The 22,256-nt window shown below is 41.4% G+C and overlaps 1 protein-coding gene across 1 annotated transcript in view; it reads right to left on the reverse strand.

The window, feature by feature from the left end:
* Nucleotides 1–6,068: 6,068 nt before the first annotated feature.
* The window catches only part of LOC127578781 (stathmin-3-like), a 52,575-nt gene continuing 36,387 nt past the window's right edge, over nt 6,069–22,256 (reverse strand). The window contains exons 2-5 of the mRNA XM_052031227.1: nt 12,966–13,061; nt 9,731–9,900; nt 8,773–8,964; nt 6,069–7,836 (exon numbers count right to left, since the gene is read on the reverse strand). Coding sequence (XP_051887187.1) covers nt 7,777–7,836; nt 8,773–8,964; nt 9,731–9,900; nt 12,966–13,061 — 518 coding nt within the window. The 3' untranslated portion in view covers nt 6,069–7,776. The remainder of the gene's footprint in view (nt 7,837–8,772; nt 8,965–9,730; nt 9,901–12,965; nt 13,062–22,256) is intronic.

The raw sequence follows: 22,256 nt of genomic DNA on the forward strand, positions 1-22,256 counted from the left end.
TAAACAAATCATTGGGCTGGATCGTCCAGGGATTTCCTGCTCTTTCTGTTGGAAGTTGGATCACTCAGTGAAGGCAGGTGTTGATTGCTGATCCTTCAGCACTTTGTCTGCTTGTGCACCATTTAAATTGGTCCCCATCCAACTCACTGAGCTCCCATGAAGCTCAGATCCCCAGACTATTCATCAACCAGGCAGAGCCAAAATCTTTTGCCACACCCAGACTATTGAATGACAGGAGGTCTGTGCCTGCACAAGAATGAGGTTTCTGCCTCAGTCCTGGGTTTGGGAAGAGATGTGGATTAAGTGAAACTGTTGATACAGAGAAACCACTAAAGAGACCTGCATTAGTAGTGATGAGATATCACTTTGAATGTCTTGAGAGGAGGTGAGAGCAGAAATGAGAGAAGTAGAACAGATGCAGTTAAGAGTACTGTCAACTGTAGTGTTGGGGGAACTACAATTACAGTAACGGGAAGTTATTTACTGAAACATTGGTGTTGAAGGTGTCATCAGAGCAGATACAACAGAATCAGACAAACTGGGAAAATGGAATGGAATCCATTTATCTACCTATAACATAGATTCTGTTTTTTTTTCTCTCTCCTTAGATGTTACCTGATCTGCTGAATACTTCCAGCATTCTCTCAATTACTTAAGATCTCCTGCATCTGGAGACTTCTGAACCTCACATTTCCAGCATTTTTTTTATTTCTCTCCTCTGTTCGATTCATCTCCTGGTGTCTATATCTTCTCCAGACAGACCAGTTGCCATTAGTAAGCTTTCTTCACCTCCCAGGTGGCACTATGACAGTCAATCAATCTCTCTGGTCCCCACCCTATCACAGATATTCCATTTGCTCTCTCCGCCACCAACCCCTATCACCACCCCTCTCTGCAACTGGAAGCATATTTAATTTCTAACTATTCCTCATGCTGATAAAAGGTCATCAACTGAAAAAAAACTGTTTTTCTGTCTCCACAGATGCTGCTTAACCTACTGAGTATTTCAGCATTTTCTGTTTTTTTTTGTCTCCTCCTCCACCGTGGTCTTCAGGGCAGCATTAGAAATCCATAAAGTCATCTCTTTCTCCTGTATTACCACTATTCAATGCCCCTCAGGTCAGAATGACGTCCTGGAGACTTACCAGATAATGCGTCTCCCCTTTAAGAGAAAAGAGTTAGAATTAAATTTTGCCCTCTAGCATCAAATGGTGGAAGTCATTCCCATAGTTTGCTCTCGAGAAGCCAATAAACAATGCTGGTTACATGTTGAAATCTTTACATTGAGCAGGTAACATTGTTGAACAGGTAGCATACATAACTTTGGTCTTCTACCTACAAGCCAAACAGTGCTTTGTGCAGCCATTTTCATGGACTATCCAATTTATCCCTTGCAATATTTGAATACATCACCAGGTATGGAATGCTTACTAAAATATTGATTTAATTTGCTCTGCAGGGACTATTGATCATCTTTTCAACTCCTACCTTTCTTTCTTTTTACACTCATGCCCATTCTGACATTCTCTAGGGTGACTGTTGCCATAGCAAGAGCCAGGTTGTCTCGGTTCCTAAAATCTCAAGAAGCCTTTTACTGAGGTAATTGCTGGCGATAATTATCCTGTGTTGCATGAGATAATAATACCATGCAGAATTACTGCTTCATCTTCTCACTTTATCAGACAGTGAAATGATTCCCACAGCTACAATATGTGGCAAAACAAATCTTTCCCTTTTATAAATAGAAAATATCTGATTGCATTTTAACTTTCAAACCCTGATCCTGAATACAAAAATATACATTTTTAGGGAAAAAAATCAGAATAATCCATAAAGAATTGTTGCTTTTGGAACAAACTTTATTTGGAATATATTCCTTTCAGACTTCTAACATGGGTATCATGAATGAAATTAAAATCAAGTGACTGATATACTTGTGCCCTTAGCTAACCAATCGGATACTTAATGACTCAGTAATATGATGTCAAATCTAAGTATCATACTCTGTTCCATTCTACTGTTAGTGCACCTCAGTTCTGGGTCATTGGTATTATGTGTGAAATCATCTAAAAGATGAGAATGTACCAAGGTTCCTATTGCAAGTCTTTCCTTTTTGAAAATAAATGCATTTCCATAGCACCCTTCCTGACTTCAGCACATCCAAAAGCAGATTACAGGCAATTATGCACCATGGAAGTGATGGCACAGTGGTGCTGCAGGTAGTGCTGCTGTCTCACAGCTCCAGTGACCCAAGTTCAGTCTGACTGCTGGTGCTGTCTGTGTAGAGTTGTCATGTTTTCCTTGTGTCTGTGTGGGTTCCCTTTCATATCCCAAAAACACACTGGTTGTTGGGTTATCGGCTGCTGTAAATTAACCCTCGTGTGGGTGGCTGGTTGGAGAATCAGGTGTGTTAATGGGCACGTGTGAGAGAATAGGTTACAGGGAAATAAGTGGGGGAATGAGGTTGATGAGATTGCCCTGAGAGCTGAAGTAGATTCAATGGGCCAATTGGCCTCTTTCTACATAATAAGGAATTGTGAAAATGTCTTCTCACCATTTTAGTATATTTCTGTACACCAAAGTTCCTCAATAACAATGTGATAGTCTGTTTGCAACAATGCTGGTTGGGGGATAAAAGGTAGCCAGGAAACTGAGGGGTGGAAGGAACTTCCCTGTTCCTCTTTGGGCTAGTGCCATGTGGCATTTTACATTCACTTACGGGGGAAGGTGGTGCCTCAGTTTAACTTTTCATCCAAAAAAATTTGCATATATTTTAAAGCAGCACTAGGTGCAGGGGCAGGTAGTGTTGAGGAAGCAGGGAGTCTGCAGAAGGACTTGGACGGGTTGGGAGAATGGGCAAAGAAGTGGCAGATGGAATACAGTGTAGGGAAGTGTATGGTCATGCACCTTGATAGAAGGAATAAAGGCATGAACTATTTTCTAAAAGGGGAGCGAATTCAGAAATCAGCAGTGCAAAGGGACTTGGGAGCCATAGTGCAGGATTCCCTAAAGGTGAACTTGCCAGTTGAGTCGGTAGTTAGGAAGGCAAATGCAATGATAACATTCATTTCGAGAGGACTAGAATATAAAAGCAAGGATGTAAACGCTGAGGCTTTATAAGATATTGGTCAGACCACAGTTGGAGTATTGTGAGCAGTTTTGGGCCCCATATCTAAGGAAGGATGTGCTGGCATTGGAGAGGGTCCAGAGGAGGTTAAGAAGAATGATCCCAGGAATGAAAGGGTTAACATATGAGGATCACTTGATGGCCCTGTGGCTGTACTCGCTGCAGTTTAGAAGGATGAGGGGGGATCTCATTGAAACTTACCAAATATTGAAAGACCTGGTTCGAGTGGACGTGGAGAGGATGTTTCCAGTTGGGGGAGAGTCTAGGACCAGATGGCACAGCTTCAGAATAGAAGGATGTCCCTTTAGAGCAGAGCTGAGGAGGAATTTCTTTAGCCAGAGGGTGGTGAATCTGTGGAATTCATTGCTTCAGACAGCTGTGCAGGGCAAGTCATTGGGTATATTTAAAGTGGAGGTTGATAGGTTCTTGATTAATAAGGGTGTCAAAGGTTACAGGGAGAAGGCAGTAGAATGGGGTTGAGAGGGAATAATAAATCAGCCATGATTGAATAGTGGAACAGACTTGATGGGCCAAATGGCCTAATTCTACTCCTATGTCTTATGGTCTATGGTCTTTCCCAGTGCAACAATGGCTAACACAAGGGGACATTATTTTAAGGTGATTGGAGGAAGATATAAGGGGGATGTCAGGGGTAATTATTTTTTTACACAGAGAGTGGTGGGTGCATGGAATGCACTGCTGGCAGAGGTTGTGGGGGCAGATACATTAGGGACATTTAAGAGACTCTTAGACACATGGATGATAGAGAAATGGGGGGCTATGTGGGAGGGAAGGGTTAGATGGATCTTAGAGCAGGATAAAATGGTGGCACAATATTGTGGGCTGAAGGGCCTGTACTGTGCTGTAGTGTTCTATGTTCTATGTCTTATAGGTATCACACTGGAGTGTCAGGCTGGATTTTGTGCTCAGGTCTCTCTGAAGTAAGGATTAACATACAACCTTCTGACTCGGTAATGTGCTATCACTGAGCCACAGTTAATAGCTTTACTAAGTTGCTTGCCAGACTATAGATGTGCATGATGAGTAATAAGTTGTAAACTTGTGCGAAAGGTTGCCATGGCTAAGCAGTACATGAAAAAAGCTGGTTGAAAGGCCTTCATATTTTGTTCATCTACTTAATAAATGGTAATCGTTCCTTGGCAGCTTCATTGGTTGTGCAAGTTTTACATCTGCTCCGAACTAATGTCAGAACCTCCCTCTCCTGCTTGGTATGCAACTCTGGTCCCAGGATGTCAAAGTCAGCATTGGATCATTGGAAAGGGAAACTCTTCTTTTATTTGCTTCTTCCAGTAGTGCCCTTTCTTCTTCCTACCTAATCATAAATGGGGATTAGAGCCTGCACCTGATCATTATCCTTCATAGCCATCTAACACTGTCTTAACGTATATCTTGCTCTCCTTTAGCTTTGCTTGTCACTTTTTTATGAACAGCCTTTGGAAAAACCAAAGCATATATCTTAAATAACTGTGTTATTTACAATGAAGTGACAAATATAGATGAGTAACTCATTTTGAATTGCCAGTTAAGTACCATGTATTAAACTGCCCAGCACAAAATCAGCATATACTAGGGTGGAGGAGCCTAAAACAAGGAGACATAGATGGAAGATAGTCATTAAGAAATCCAATAAAGAATCCAGGAGAAATATCTTTATTCAGAATGTGGTAAAAGTATGAATCTTGCTATTTTATGGAGCTCTTGGAACTAATAGAATGAAAGTAACTGGCAATCTGGAGAAGCATGGGAGGAAGAAAGAGGTGAAAGGAGATATGTTGACAGGATGAGATAAATAGTGTGGGAAGATGCTAATGGGGACGTAAGTATCAGCTTTTCCAAATGACGCGAGTCTGTACTTTAATATTTGAGAAATTCTGTTCAAATACATAACTTTGGCCCCTTAAATGGCGATATTGGAAAATATTGCTTCATGCTCACATCTTAATGAAAAGGCTAATTTATCTGCTTGCTGGTTAACTCCTTTGCTTAATATATCAAACTATCAAATTAATAGGAATTACTAACATGAGAATTGCAAGGGAAACCTTGAAGATGAGTGGAGGAAGAAACGTGATGAATATAATGGGGACCTTAGGCAGGAGAATGGAAAAGGTGAAGAGGATATCGGGTTAGTGATTAGAGGATGGACAATAAAGCAAAGGAGAGGAAAGGATATAGGTATTGAAGGGGTTGCTCAAAGAAAAAGAGTAGGAGGTTATTAACAAGATTGAATGGGTGGTAGGATAGGAAATAGAGAGTGAAAAAAAGTGAAGGGTTGAGGCATCCAATAGGTGCTAGGGGTGGAAAATTCATAAGTGATTAGAGAATAGGAAAGAGGTGCTGAGGGCAAAATGTGTTCCACAACCCAATCACAAATGCAGCCTGGAGCATTGCATAGTTTCATTCTGCTGCACACTGCATAGTATCATTCATCACTTTAAGGTGAGAGTGAGAAGACATTTAAAGGAGATCTAAGGGGTAAATTTTTCACACAAAGAATAGTTGGTATCTGGAATGGACTGCCAGAGGAGGTGGGAACAGTAACAACATTTAAGAAGCATCTTGAATGAACACGACATAGAGGGATATGGAATTAATGCAGGCAGATGGGATTGATATGGATAGGCATGATGGTCAGCAGAGACACAATGGGTCATAGGGCCTGTTTCTATGCTGTATGAGGGGCTGTTTCGGTGGTTGTATGTCTCTAAGAATTCCCACCTGAAAGAAGAATGTAGAAAACAAAGGGAGCAACAAGAGAATCAAAAAAAGTAGATACAGGATAGATTTAGAAAGTCAGAGATCCCAGTATAACACTACTTCATCCCGACTATGGTCTTATCTTGGCTGACAATTATTTTCAAACCATATACATAGAATATGCATAACCTCATATTAAAGAAATAAGCAAAATGTGGAAAGGTAACTGTGTATATCATGAACTTTATTTTGTAATCACATCTTGCACATCACAGCAATCTTAAACTGACATTTAAATGCACATTATGAATCTAAAATGGGTGGGCAAGAATCTTCAAATTGACTACCTCCAGTCACTTTTAATTGTGTAAAGTGAGAGAGATTTGTTAGTATCTTCCCAAAAAATTCAAAGGATTCATATACAAACACATCAAGAATAGCAAGATCTAATCAAGTGATTAAAACATGCCACCTTCACTTACAGTGAGTAGATGAAAGAATCTAGCATCATTTACGGTCTTACCCTGACTCTAGTTTCAAGTCCGATAGGCAAATACACAAACTGTCAGAGCTCGAGGTGAAATGGCACATAATTAAATGAAGTGTTAGCATGATACAGTGTTATGAATTATGTACTAGCCTGCCAATCACAACTTTTAAAAATAAAAGTAGGTATTTACAAAAGAATCTTCAAAGTTAGATACCACACAACAAACAAACACTCTGGAACTTATACAGCTTTATATTTGGCAAACCATTTTCTACTCAGCACAGCTATAGCAGTAATAAGACAAAAAATTAGCTGGATAATTTAGGACTTTCCTCACACATACCATTTATTTTTGTAGAGAGACTAATTTCACCAAACATTGCTTACTTACATGGAAGTTTCCCCCTCTTTAGAGAGTGTAACATATAGAAAGATTAATATATAATACAATGCTACCAATGACATTTTATATTTAAAGATGGAACTTACACTGTTTATGAACAAGTTCAACCCACATAAAGAGCCAACTAGATAGTTCTTTCGAAGGCCTAGTGAATAACATCGCCATTTGATAAGATTGAACATTCCATAGTGTGTAAAGACATATAGACCTTCAGGTAGCAACAGGTCATAATTAATCTGTGATATTTCCACTGAATATTTCGTTGACATTCATCTAAAATCAAGTGTTTGTTAACTTATTGTTCTTAATGAAAATTTAAAAATAAAGCCATTATTAAATAAAAGAATATTTAAATAATAAAATATATATTTTAAAATACATCTTAGGCACACTTTTTCAGAAGTATGTTTGAGAAATCGTCAATTTTATCTATTTGATTTGATGAATTGGGTCTGACATACAAATAATGACTGGTGCAAATAAACTTTATCAGAGATACTCAATTATTCTTCAAATGGATATAGATTTTGACAATGACATCATGCTGATAGATAGATATTGCTATCTCTAAGTATAAGACCAAGAGGACAGCTCCAGTGAGAATAGTGAAATCTATCCAATGCTTCTAATACTTACGGGCACCTAATAATTTCAGGAAAACATAATGGTTCAATTATACAGAAAATATAAAAAACATATTAATTAATTTGTTGGCATTTTTTATAATTGTAGGTTGAATCTGTCAATTAATATAATGCATCTATATATACATGTTAAAATACATTGGCAGATTATGATGTCAATAACAATTAATACTCAATGTTTCAAATATTATTAGATTACTGATGTGCTGCTGATTTTTGCCTGCTTACAACTCTCGGTATTGCACATAAAGAAAGAACCAATATTCTGAATGCTAAAAAGCATGATCTATTATATAGAAGTACTGAATTCAGAAACAAAAGTCGTATCGTGATAACCAGGATTTTATTATTAGATTCATTCCACGGTGTTCTTCAGAAAGCAATAGAACGGCTTTTAGCCAGAAAGTTCCTCTCGTAGCACCTTGTTTCTACGGACCTCAGCTGCATGCCTTTCCTGTCGTACAAAATGCACAAATTATCGAAGGCAAGATACCTGAAAAAGCAGTCTTAAAACCTGTAATCTTTTCACTATCATCAGTTTGGGCAAGTTCTAACAATATACTTCCAATATGACAAACTGACAATTAAGATGTTCGATTTTTTTAATGCTTATAATGGATATCCAAGAAATAAACAAAATTAGATACAGATAAAATTCGTTCTACCCAATCTCCTGAGATTAGGTAGCCAATTCCCCTTAAGTGTTCTACCTTCAGATTTATAACATGATCTTTGTGAACTACAGGATGCAGGTTTTTGATTTCTGTCCATCTTAATTTTGTAAGCTAAGCTCAAAAAGCAGAGGATTTTGAGAATTCTATGATTCCCTTATCATTTGATCTTCAGGCACAATACTTTTGTTTCTGCTTACATTTTTTTAAAAAGCTGCAGTGATTACATTGTATTTTTCCTACCGAAACTGCTTATTACTCGGCAGGTTATCAACAGGTTGTTATTTGCAGAGGGCTCCGGGATTGTGTACTTAAGTCATTATGCAAAACTTAAGAATTATTAAATTATTCATTTTATCTATAATTTTTAAAAGCTTCTGTAAACTAAATTTGAAAAGGACAATAGATATGATTAAGATTTGGAAAATGTATTGCTATGTTTGTTGTTAGAAGGAGCAATTATATTGTGTCTACAGCCATAACCTTATAACTATAGCATTCTAGATAACAACAATGGAAAGCATGAGATGTCTATCTGGTTTCTCTTTCCCAAATTTATAAAAAACAAAATCTTCATGAAAAACAGATCCAAACTAAAATCTGCCCATCGGGAAGCCTAGCACCCTACAAAGCCTTTCCCAAATGAATAGTGAAGGTACAATTATTTAGGATTAATGGGTTTAGGTGTATTAAAACTTAAAAGGAAGTGAAATATTTACCTTCTCACGCAGACGATCCTTGAGAGCAGCTATATGAGCTTTGCGATTTTCATTACAGGTTTCCATTTTCTGATTTAACTTCCTTTCAGTTGTTGAGCTGAAGTTACAGTTATCCACAATCGCCCTGTGTAGAACAATGCGCCTGTGTTGTTGTTTTTCTGCAAGTTGCTGCAGAAGCTGCATTTCTTGGGACTGCAAATCCAGAAATTACACTGATGTGAGTGGAACTTCAACAAAACATCATCTCATTACGTTCAAGAGAAACTGGTAAAAGAACAATAACTAGAGAACAAAGGCTTGAAATAATTGGCCGAGGAGCCTGAGGGTAAATGAAAAGACTTTTTTCCCCTCACAGCAACTTGCTAGCATTTGGAATTTACTGCTTGTAAGAAAGTGAAAACAGATTCAACAATAACTTCCAAAAGGGAGTTGGATAGATAATTGAAGGGGAAAATTTAAAGGCTGAATAAAAAAGAACCAGGGAGTGGAACTATTTGACCGGCTTTTTCAAAGAGTTAGCACAGACACAATGAGCAGAATGATCTTTTGTATAGTATCATTCTTTGTAATGTGATGTAGAGATGACACTTTCTACTCCGCTCTTCCTAGTAGGCTCTTTGTACAAGTGAACATGCTGTAAATACTCAATAGGTCAAACACCATTTGTGAAGAGAGAAATAGATGTCACATTTCAGGTTGACGACTTTTGATGAACCTAAAAAAATGCTTCAAATACTGCCTGACCTGCTGCATTTTTCCAGTGTTTTCAGTTATTATTTCAGATTGAAGCATCAACAGTACCTTGTTGTGGAATTTTTACAAATGGAAAGATCAACTTTTAACTTCATATGCCTGTGGGAAGGTGGGATAGTTTAAGAACAACATTATCTATTGGAAATTGGGTGGTGTGGCAATGTCTAACTCATTGCCTGGACGTGAAACAGTCCACGTCACCAACCTTTCTCCTGTCCTCAGCAGCATCCAGCTGGTTCTGGAGTTTCTCCAAAGAGATGTCCTTCTTCTTTGGTGTGATGGGTTGCTCAGGTGACAAATCAGTGGACTGTGGTTTCAGAATAACTTCAAAAGCCTGTCCAGATGCACGCTTATTAATTGACTTCACTTCCATATCTAAGGAAGATAAAAAAAACATTAAGAAGAATATGGTGAATAGCAGATTTTGACCACTGATCCAAATAGCATTGTGGCATAAAGAGAGAGACAAACTCAATTCTCCCATTCCTTCATTTAACCTTATTATCAACAATAACACAAAATATATTTCAGGATGAATTATTTCCACATTAATTTTAAAGCTACAGGTTGTGTTCTGTTCTTTGTTATCACACATATTAATTTGGGTTTTTTTCAGCATATTACTTCATTGTTTTCCTCTTTTATGTGGACATTAATGAATACCCATGACATTGCATGGGGATTTCTTCTGGTTATCTGCAATATTGGACATCGGACCACTGGAAAATGACACTGGAGAGGTAGTAAATGGGGAACACAGGAATGGTGGATGAATTGAATAAGTATTTTGTGTCAGTCTTCACTGTGGAAGACACTAGCAACATGTTAGAAATTCGAGAGTCACGGGCAGAAGTGAGTGTAGTCACTATTACTAAGCAGAAGGTGCTTGGGAAGCTGAAAGGTCTGAAGGTGGATAAGTCACCTGGACCGGATGGACTACACTCCAGGGTCTGAAAGAGGTAGCTGAAGAGATTGTGGAGGCATTAATAGTGATTTTTCAAGAATCACTAGATTCTGGAATGATTCTGGAGGACTGGAAAAATCACAAATGTCACTCTACTCTTTAAGGAGGGAGGGAGGGAGGTAAAAGACAGGAAATTATAGGCCAGTTAGCCTGACTTCAGTGGTTGGTAAGATGTTATTATTAAGGATATCCATTATTAAGGATATCCATTATTAAGGATGAGGTTTTAGGGTACTTGGGAGCACATGATAAAATTGGCCAAAGTCAGAATGATTTCATGAGGGGAAATCTTGCCTGACAAATCTGTTGGAATTCTTTGAGGAGGTAACAGGCAGGATAGACAAAGGAGAGTCAGTAGATGTTGTTTACTTGGATTTTCAGAAGGCCTTTGACAAGGCTGCCAAACAAGATAGGAGCCCGTGGTATGACAGGAAAGGTACTAGCATGGATAGAAGATTGGCTGACTAGCAGAAGGCAAAGATTGGGAATAAAGAAGGCCTTTTCTGGTTGGCTGCCGGTAACTAGTGGTGTTCTGCAGGGGTCGGTGTTGGGTCCGCTACTTTTCACATTATATGTCAATGATCTGCAATGACAGAATTGATGGCTATGTGGCCAAGTTTGCAGATGATACAAAGATAGGTGGAGGGGCAGGTAGTGTTGAGGAAGCAGGGAGTCTGCAGAAGGACTTGGACGGGTTGGGAGAATGGGCAAAGAAGTGGCAGATGGAATACAGCGTAGGGAAATGTACGGTCATGCACTTTGGTTGAAAGAATAAATGTGTTGACTATTTTCTAAGAGGGGAGCAAGTTCAGAATTCAGAGGTGCAAAGGGACTTGGGAGTCCTAGCACAGGATTCCCTAAGGGTTAACTTGAAAGTTGAGTCAGTAGTAAGGAAGGTAAATGCAATGTTAGCATTCATTTCAAGAGGACTAGAATACAAAAGCAAGGACGTAATGCTGAGGCTTTATAAGGCATTAATTAGACCACACTTGGAGTATTGTGAGCAGTTTTGGGCACCATATCTAAGGAAGGATGTACTAGCATTGGAGAGGGTCCAGAGGAGGTTTACAAGAATGATCCCGGGAATGAAAATGTTAAAGTACGAGGATCGTTTGATGGCTCTGAGCCTGTACTTGCTGGAGTTTAGAAGGATGAGGGGGGATCTCATTGAAACCTATGGAATATTGAAAGTCCTGGATAGAGTGGACATGAGAGGATGTTTCCAGTAGTGGGAGCGTCTATGACCAGAGGACACAGCCTCAGAATAGAAGGACATCCCTTTAGAGCAGAGGTGAGGAGGAATTTCTTTAGCCAGAGGGTGTGGAATTCATTGCCACAGACTGCTGTGGAGGCCAAGTCATTGGGTATATTTAAAGCGGAGGCTGATAGGTTCTTCATTAGTAAAGGCATCAAAGGTTACAGGGAGAAGGCAGGAGAATGAGGTTGAGAGGGAAAAATAAATCAGCCATGATCGAATGGCAGAGCAGACTTGATGGGCTAAATGGCCTAATTCTGCTCCTATGTCTTATGGTCTATGGTCTTATAATAAGCAAAGGAACCTCAAAACCTGAGAAAGATGGTTGTTTAGAATCGTTGGTGTTTACACAGCTCTTCCACCGAAGTTACACCAGACATGCAGGTGGTCCTCCAAGAGGACTCAGCACCAATTTCTTTTTATTGAATGACAGAAATAAGAATCACAAATAGTTCAATCCCGGCAGTCATTTAAACATAAAAAATAGAACGCAGAATTGCTTGTTTGGCAAGATCCTTGCTTCATATTTTGTATGTACAGAGTCATAAAGATAGCTTCATGTGTTTCGAAGTCAGATTTCGTGATATCCATGATTATGAACAAAATTGAGTTGGATTTGACTTGCCAAATAGCTCGCACTTAGCTGGACTGGATGCAGAAGGTTGAATAAGCTGTTCAATGGACAAGATATTCCGAAGAGGCATTTTCTCACGAAGGCTGAATCTTTTCAGACTACAGGAGGTTGGTTGTACTAGAATCAGAGATCCATCACATTGGACCACAGAAGTTTTAGTTCAGTACATTGTAATTAAACTGGGCCATATGAGGCTAGATATAAAGTGTGCTATAGACTTGGATTTAGGATTTAAGACTTCTGTGATCATGGGGTGAGAGAGGTTGCTGACCACAAACTGGAGCCAGTGAGAGATTGGTGGCTCCAGGCTTCAGGAATTTTGTGACTAAATTTTAGGCAACAATGAATCCTTCATCTGGTTACAATTCAGTACATTGTCAATAAACTAGTATTTTGAATCACCCTATTTTTGAACTCCATATGATGCAAATCTAACTAAAGTGAACTTCAAAATGTTAAAACTGATTGATTTTATCAGTACATAAATATGTTTACACTATCCCACTACATATATACAGTAGTTACATCATAACAACATAACCTAAACATAGGGCACAATCAAGAAATTACTTAATGCCAGTACTCACCACCAAATTTGTTAATTGTGTTGGGATGTGGTTGAGTATAGAAGCAAGAACAGATCAGTGAGAGCATTGACAGCTCCTTCATTTTCTCCTTGTAGGCTTTAAAAATAAAAAAAGGTATTTGAGATCATGTGGATGTGAACTTTTTAGTGAGACTTTTGTACAATTTTTCTATTGATGTTTCACATAAATGGTTATCCATCAAAAAAGTGCTTACATTTAAACTCTTAAACATGTTGGGTCACCATTAGGTTGCACAAGACACAAGGAAACCCAAGTTCCTTCAGATTCACCGAGTTGGTCTTGGTTCATTCATCAAATGCAACATTAAATCAGAGGCAAGATACTCAGAAAGCAGTAGAAATGGAAAATAACAGACTTTAATCCTCACTCCTCTTTATTGATATGTCTCAGAATTACAACGACAAAGAGGAGAGAGTAAGCCAACTATGTTCACCCAAGATCTCAAGATTGTAATACTTGATCAAAGAAGTTTGGTTCATCTTAGTTTATGTACCTGCACTTACTCCAGTATCTTCTCACTGATGGACAGAACTGGTTCTTAAATGATTCCTGGCATTTTGTCTCAATTTCATTAAGGTCTCTTTTCTATTTATCACCCTTTGTGACAAGGTTATATTTTCATATTGGTCTTAATTTTGAATTTATTCTTTTGGATTTGTGTCTCGTTACCCACTCATCCAAAGACATTTTCGAGATTTATCTATTCCATACTTTTCACAACCAACATACATATATTATATGTATGGTCGTGATCTTGAGATCTCGGGTAAATATAATCATCTCAAATGCTCCCACTATAAGCTTGAAAAAAGTGGACAGTATAATTATCACCAATTTCTACCAATCTCTTTCCAAAACTTTAGAAGAAGAAAGGAAGAACTGAGAGAAATGAGCACAAGAAATGTTTGCAGCAACTATATTTCCTCACAACTTGGCCCATCACACTAGTATCTTGTTTAGTGGTTCTTTGCTGATCTGCGTCCTGCACTGGCCTTCCATGCAGGCCTGCTTTCCTGTTTTCCATGCTGGCCCGTCTTCCTGTTTACTGCGCTGTCCTACTTTCCTGTGTTTCACTGAGCAGAACTGAATATCGATGTCAACATATCTTCTGACCAGACCAGTATTCAGTTTGATTATGAGTTCATCTAACTTACAATATTAATTTAACTATGCTGTTCTCAACATTGGTTTTGGCTTTATTGATGGTTGCTCCAGACACAGTAGATGTCACAAAAGGAAAAAAAAAGTTTAAAAAGAGATCGGGATTCGTCTAAAAATATCATTCTATGACTTATTTTTGAAGTATTAATCTAGAGGAATTATAAACAGTATGTGGACTGAGCAAATATTTAAGATACAACTAATTTATAGGGGGAAAAAATCAAACACTTAAGTAATGTCATAGCAATTACTCTGTGTGCACTGCACCAACATTTACAAATCACTACTTCCCATTTCTGATAAAGGACAATTACTTTCTGATTCATAGATTGCTGTAACATGCAAAAAGATGACAGCATGTATGGGCAGAAATAAGTTATGGAGGAAGATTGTATAAAAATGCAGCATTTTGTAATTGGTTGTGAAACACAAATCCAGCAAAGATGAAGGATGACATTGTAGAAGGAACCTCACGTGAAGCCTCACATTAACCTCATATTGACAGGGATAGGGTTCCCCTTATCCTCACCTACCACCCCACAAGCCCACGTATCCAACATATCATTCTCCGCAACTTCCACCATCTCCAACGGGATGCCACCACCAGGCACATCTTCCCCTCCCCTCTCCACTTTCCACAGGGATTGATCTCTCCATGACTCCCTTGTCTGCTCATCCGCTAAACAGTCCTTCTAGGTGAGGCAGTCCTTCACATGTGAAGCTATCAGTGTCATTTATTGCACCAGTGTCATTTACTCCATCTACCGTACCAGCCAGGATCTCCCGGTGGCCAACCATTTTAATTCCACTTCCAATTCCCAGACCAACATGTCTGTCCACAGCTTCCTCTACTGTCAAGCTGAGGCTAGACACAGATTAAGGGAACAGCACCTCATATTCCGCCTTGATAGTCTCCAACTTGACGGCATGAACATCGATTTCTCTGGCTTCCGGCAATCACTCCCCTTCTGTCCCCTTTTTTGCCTTTTCCCACAGGCCCATCACCCCTTCTCTTTCCCCTCCCCTGCCCTCTTGATTTGCCTATCACCCACACATTCCTTCCTCCGGATCTCCTCCTCACCTCCTTCCCTTTATTCCATGGTCCACTGTCCTCTCCTACCAGATTCCATCTTCTTCAGCCCCTTGTCACTTCCACCGATCACTTCCCAGCTTCTTACACCATTCCCACTCTCCCCCTCCCTCACCTGCTTATCACCCCCCTCACGTGGATCCACCTATCACCTGCCAGCTCTTGCTCCACCCCTTCCTCCCACCTTTCCATACAGGCTACCTCTCCTCTTTCCTTCCAGTCCCTATTAAGGGTCTCAGCCCAAAATGTCGACTGCCCATTTTCCTCCGTAGATGCTGCCTGACCAATTGAGTTCCTCCATCATTTTGTGTGTTGCTCTCATATAAAACCATATGTGTTGAACCGAGGAACAAAAACAAGGTGGCAAAATAGGGAGGGTTGTATAGGTCCCCAAACAGTTGGAGACACCCAGCAGAATAAATATTTAGCAACAATTCTTAGCAGTGCTAAAAGAATAGTCGCAGTACAGGTTCCAAACATCATAATATTACTTGGGATAAAATCAGTGCAAAAGGTATAACATCCTTAAAATAATTAAGGAGGATTTTTATAATAAATAAGTAGCAAATCCAAGAATAGACAGGACAGTTCAGAACTTAATTTTAGGGAATGAAGGTAGAAGGTAGAAAGGGTATCAGTGAAAAGGCATTTTATTGACAGAGATCATATTTCAACGCTATTTAACATACAAAAATAGTTAAGGATCTCAATTGATGAAGGCCAATTTTACTCTGGTGGGATGAAATTTAGCAAAAAGTGGGCACAAAACTTAGTAATGAAAACATTAGAGCATTCAAAGTGGATAAATACATCAAGTGCAAGAGAATAGCAAAGAATGACACCTATTGGAGACCCAAAGTAAAATAGCAGAAGGTATTTTTTTGAATTTTGAATGTCTATCTTCAGAAGAGACGTGCACAATACTGACACTGCATTAAGGAGAAGGGGTACATTTTCTCAGATGGACAAGCATAGTGAGAGCAAAAATGTTAAGGATTATAGCATCTATAAAATTAGGTCAACCAGCCTATTAAGAGAATTAGGAAAGAAAGAGCAAGGGCCCTGGCCGTCATTTTCTAATCTCCTCAGGCTATCACTTTGGTACCAAAGGATTGAAGGACTGTCAAAGAGGGTTGGTGGGGGGGTGGGGTGGGGGGGGAGGAGAACTGAGTACTTTTCAGCAACTCATCATAAACTGCAGGGTGGAAAAATTGAAAAAATATTCTGGACCATATTAATCATCAATTATAATCCATACATTAATCAAGGATAGATACCATAAATTTATTAAGAGGTCAGATCTGACCAATTCGATTTTGTAAAGTAGCAAGGAGCTTAGTGAGCATAGCTGTGTGATGTAGTTAGCCTACATCAATTTTAGCAATGCTTATGATCAAGTCGTACTGGAAATACTTGTCAGAAAAATAAAAGCTCATGAGATCCAAGAGAAATTGGCAAATTAAACTCAAAATCGGCACAGTAACAAGAAGCAAGGTCAGTAGGTGCTTTTGTGATAAGGTGGCCATTTCTACTCAGTAGCATCACCTTGCTTTTTGTGTTATGTGATTTATATATCAATTATTAAGACGTATGCAGGGACATAATTAAGTAGTTTACAGCTATATAAATCTATATGACACCTTAAGAACAGGAGAATGAAGGAAAAGGCATACAAAATGTGGGAAGTAGAACTAACTCTGGTGGTTAATAATAAACAACAAAAGATGAAAAAGCAACAACACACTGAGTTTGAAGAGAAATTTGCAAAGGATGTAAAAATCAACATATTACAACAGTTATGTTAAGAAAATGAGGGTGATTGCAATCAATGTGTGCCCTATGAAAAGTTCTAAAGGTGATACAATAAATGAAAATATATAAATGTAAATAATTACTTTGCATCAGTATTTTCAATGGATGAAGTGGATCGCACCCTTGGCATCCCAAGGAGAGTAACAATGATACATGGACAGGAGTCACCAAAATAACAATAAGGAAGAAAATGATGGTCATAACTTATGACTAATCTCCAGGACAAGATGCCTTTCATCAAGGAAGGTGAGAACATCACCACAACAATGCCCCAAGCACACCTGGATTCGAAACCATTCAATTAGATTGGAAAATTCAGTCTGCAACTACACCATCAATAGACATGTGATATGGAAACCAAAGAATTATAGAACAGTCCTCTTTATTTGTTCATTTTTTGGTATGTGGGCATTACTGGTAAGGGCCAGCAATTATTGCCCATTCCTAGTTGCCCTTGAGTACTCGATAGTGAGAAGCCGTCTTGAAGTGCTACAATTTCCTACTTCCACAATACTGTTGGAGAGGGAATTCCAGGATTTTAACCCAGCAACAATGAAAGAATGGGAATACTTTTCTAGTCTGATGAAGGGAAAACTGCAAGTGGTGGTATTTGCTTGTAACTACTGCTTTTGAGTATGGAAGTTGTGGGCATGTGAGATGCTTCAGAGTAGCCTTGGCAAGTAACTGCAGTGCATTTCATAGATGATACACACTGCAACCATGATGTTAGGGGAAATAACTATTTAGAGTGCTGGTTGGGTTGTCAATCTATCGGGCTGCTTTGTGCTGGATGGTTTCAAACTACTCGAGTGTTGTTTGAGCTACGGTCATCCTGGTGAGTAGAGAATATTCCATTGTGCTTCTGACTTGTGTCATTTAGATCATGGAAAGGCATTAGAATGTCAAGAGGTGAGTTATTTGCTTCTGGAATTCAACACATTGGTCCATGTTTAGATCAAGGTTATGATGAGGTCTGGAGCCGAGTTGTCTTGTTAAATCCATACAGGGGGAGAGTTATTAGAGAGCAGGTTCACAGCATTGTCAATGACACCTTCCATCATTTTGCTGAAGGTAGACTGACTGGGCAGTAATTAGTCCGAGTGGATCTGTTCTGCTTTTTATGAACAGGGCATATCCAAGCAATTTTCCACATTATCAGGCAGATGTCAAATTTGCAACTGTACTGAAATGGCTTGGCTAAAGGCCCACCTGGATCTGGAGCACAAGTCTTCTGTATTACAGCCAGGATATTGTGTGGTCCTATCGCCTTTGTTGTATGTAGTGCTCTCAGTAGTGACATCACTTCTGGATAAACCTGTCTGAGCATGATTAAAACACGTCAACCTAGTCTTTAGCTCTGACATGCTGGGCCTGCCATCATTGAGATGGGGATCTTGGAGCTTCTGCTTCCTGTTTTAAACATCACCTTTCACTATTAGGAGAGGCAGGATGACAGAGTGACTAATAGATGGTTGTAGGATCACTTTACAGGAACTGCACTGCTCTGCAAGGCACATCTTCCTCCTCTGCATTTTGCAACTCCTATATTCTTTTGTCTATGTTCTCACTCTCCAACTGCTTCCGTTTACTGAATGACCAGAGAAGCTTGTTTACAGCTTATCCTCATGATCACTCCAGGTTTTACTCTATCAAAAACATCCCCCCTCCCTCACCCTCCCTGCAGTTTAACAAGCTTCTTTTGTCTCCTTCCCAGTTCTGATGAAGAGTCTTTGACCTTATACATTTGATATTTTTTTCTCGTCCCATAGATGCAGCCTGACCTACTGAGTCTTTCCAGTGTCTTCTATTTTTATCTGTCATGAAGTAGTTGGATCTAGGATATAGTTAAGGATAGAGGCATTGAACATGTTGAACCTTTTCAGCAAGCCAAGAAAGTCAGCATGGATTTAGAAAACATAGACCTTTATTGCTGAAAATTACTAATTTTTTTTGAAGAGGTGACTAAGATAGTGGGCAGAGAACATTTATCGATGTTATTTATCTAGACTTCCAGATAGAAATTGATAAGGACTCTTCACAAACAGAAGCAGAGCTCATAGACTTGTGGCAAATTATGGATCTCGATACAGAACTGGCTGAGTGGTAGATTGTGAGTTTAGGGTTAATGGAGAGATTCTCTAGTTGATAGAATGTGAATGACAAAGATTAGCTTCTTTTTAAATCAAGTCTTGATGATGGATCCAAGTTTGCCTTTGACAAAGAGAGGTGGCACTGTCAATAATATTGGTTAAAGCATTACATTATTGTATATATTGATAGAATAAGTGATTGGACAATTTACAATAATTCAGTCAAAATATATGCAAGGTCTCCACTTTTGGATCAAGAAAGGATTGAAAAGCTAGAGAGAGGTCTAAAAAGATTTAATCAGCCCTGTACATAGATCACTAAAATGCAATGTGTGGCGACTCACCGTCAAGTCGGGCGAACCAGCTCGGCAGTCGGGTCGCGCGGCGTCGGAGCGACGAGGCCCAAGATGGCGGCGGGCCTCGTCTTTCCGAGCGACGGGGAGAACCCGCGCGCGGGTAAGTCCTGATGACGTAGGACTTACGTCATTGCCAGTTGTTTTGGGCGGGAACATTCTCCCTTAAGGGGCCCGTGCAAGGCGGGAAAATAAACCAGTTCTGTTTGGCAATCCTCCGAGTAGAGTCTTGTTTTATTCTGCGGTAGCAACCGCTACATTGGTGACCCTGACGGTCCAAACGGCTTTTGGACCCGCGAAATGGACGACAGCGCAGCAGCCAACGCAGTGGCCCTCAAGCTGCCCACCTTTTGGACACTTCGGCCCAGCGTCTGGTTTGACCAGGCCGAAGCACAATTCCACCTTCGGCAGATCACCTCCAACTCCACGAAGTACTACCATGTGGTTAGCTCTCTGGACCAGGAGACAGCCGCCCAGGTTGGAGACTTCATCCAGTCGCCTCCGGAGGAAGATAAGTACCCGGCTTTCAAAGACCTTTTGATCCGGACCTGCGGCCTCTCCCGTCGTGAGCGCGCCGCCCGCCTGCTTCATCTGGATGGCCTGGGGGACAGATCCCCATCCGTCCTAATGAATGAGATGCTGGCATTGGCCAAGGGACACAAGCCATGCCTGATGTTCGAACAGGCCTTCCTCAAACAGCTCCCCGATGACATGAACTTGTTGTTAGCTGACACCGACTTCAGCAACCCCCATGAGGTGACCGCCCGGGCAGATGTCCTGTGGAAGGCCAAGCGCGAGAGCGGTTTGTCCGTCAGTCAAATCACCAGGCCACGAGCCCAACGCCCGCCTCGCCCGGCCCCAGCAACCGAGCAGCCACGCCCCAGGAACGCAGACGACGACACAGGTGACCAGCTGTGCTTCTACCATCAGAGGTGGGGTGTGGAGGCCCGTCGGTGCCGCCCACCCTGCAAGTTTCAGGGAAACGCCAGGGCCAGCCGCCGCTGATGGCTACGGCGGCTGGCCGCCAACAGAGCCTCCTATTCGTTCAGGACAAGAAATCCGGACGGCGTTTCCTCGTTGATACTGGAGCAGAGGTCAGTATTTTGCCCCCGACAGGCCGCGACACTCGTGACAGGCCACCAGATCCTCTACTCAATGCCGCCAACGGTACAACGATACGGTCTTTCGGCACCCGTACGCTTCAATTACACTTTGGCGACAGCCGTTTTACCTGGACCTTTACCCTTGCCACCATCGCCCGACCACTCCTAGGAGCGGATTTCCTTCGGGCCCACAACCTGTTAGTCGACCTGTGAAGGAAGCGGTTAGTCCACTCTAGCACTCTCCGGACCTATCCCCTGGGAGAAATCAGCCCACCAGCCCCGCGCCTGGACTCCATTTCCCTTTCTGGCGACGATTTCGCCAAGCTCCTAGCCGAATTCCCATCGATTTTGGCACCTTCGTTTACAAATTCTAGGCCCACACACGGGGTACGACACCACATCATTACCACAGGGCCACCCCTTCATGCCCGAGCACGCCGATTACCTCCAGACAAGCTCCGCCTGGCAAAGGAAGAGTTCCGTCACATGGAGGAGCTGGGGATTGTTCGCAGGTCAGACAGCCCCTGGGCCTCCCCCCTGCACATGGTCCCCAAAGCCACCGGAGGGTGGAGGCCCTGCGGCGACTACCACAGGCTGAATGACGCCACCACCCGGGACCGCTATCCCATCCCTCACATCCAGGACTTCCCAACGAACTTACACGGGGCCCGCATCTTTTCCAAAGTGGACCTCGTTAGGGGATACCACCAAATCCCGGTCCATCCGGATGACGTCCCCAAAACTGCGATTATCACCCCATTCAGCCTGTTCGAATTCCTTCGGATGCCGTTCGGCCTTAAGAACGCCGCGCAGACCTTCCAGCGGCTGATGGACGCGGTAGGCCGAGACCTGGACTTCGTGTTCATTTACTTGGACGACATACTGATCGCCAGCCGTAACCACCAGGAACACCTTTCCCACCTCCGCCAGCTGTATTCCCGCCTCCGCGATTTCGGCCTCACGATTAACCCGTCCAAGTGCCAATTCGGACTTGACTCTATCGATTTCCTCGGCCACAAAATCACCAGCGACGGGGCAACACCCCTACCCGCCAAGGTGGATGCTATCCGCCATTTTGCCCGCCCCGACACAGTCAAAGGCCTACAGGAATTCCTTGGGATGGTCAACTTTTACCATCGTTTCATCCCTGCAGCAGCCCGTATCATGCGCCCTCTGTTCTCACTGCTGGCTGGTAAGGGCAAGGACATCACCTGGACTGACGAGGCTGCGGCTGCTTTCGTTAAGGCCAAAGACGCCCTGGCAGACGCCACGATGCTGGTACACCCCAGGACTGACGTCCCGACTGCCCTCACGGTAGACGCGTCCAACACCGCGGTGGGTGGGGTACTGGAACAGCTACTCGAAGGCCGCTGGCAACCCTTGGCATTTTTCAGCAAGCACCTTAGACCGCCCGAACTGAAGTACAGCGCTTTTGATCGGGAACTTCTAGCGCTGTATCTGGCGGTCCGGCATTTCCGATACTTTCTAGAAGGCAGGCCTTTCACCGCTTTCACCGATCATAAGCCTCTGTCCTTTGCCTTCTCCAAAGTCTCCGATCCCTGGTCAGCTCGTCAGCAGAGACATTTATCCTACATTTCCGAGTTCACAACTGACATCCAACATGTCTCCGGAAAGGATAATGTCGTTGCTGATGCACTTTC

This window comes from Pristis pectinata, chromosome 16 (assembly GCF_009764475.1).
Source record: "Pristis pectinata isolate sPriPec2 chromosome 16, sPriPec2.1.pri, whole genome shotgun sequence".
Taxonomy (NCBI): Eukaryota; Metazoa; Chordata; class Chondrichthyes; order Rhinopristiformes; family Pristidae; genus Pristis; species Pristis pectinata.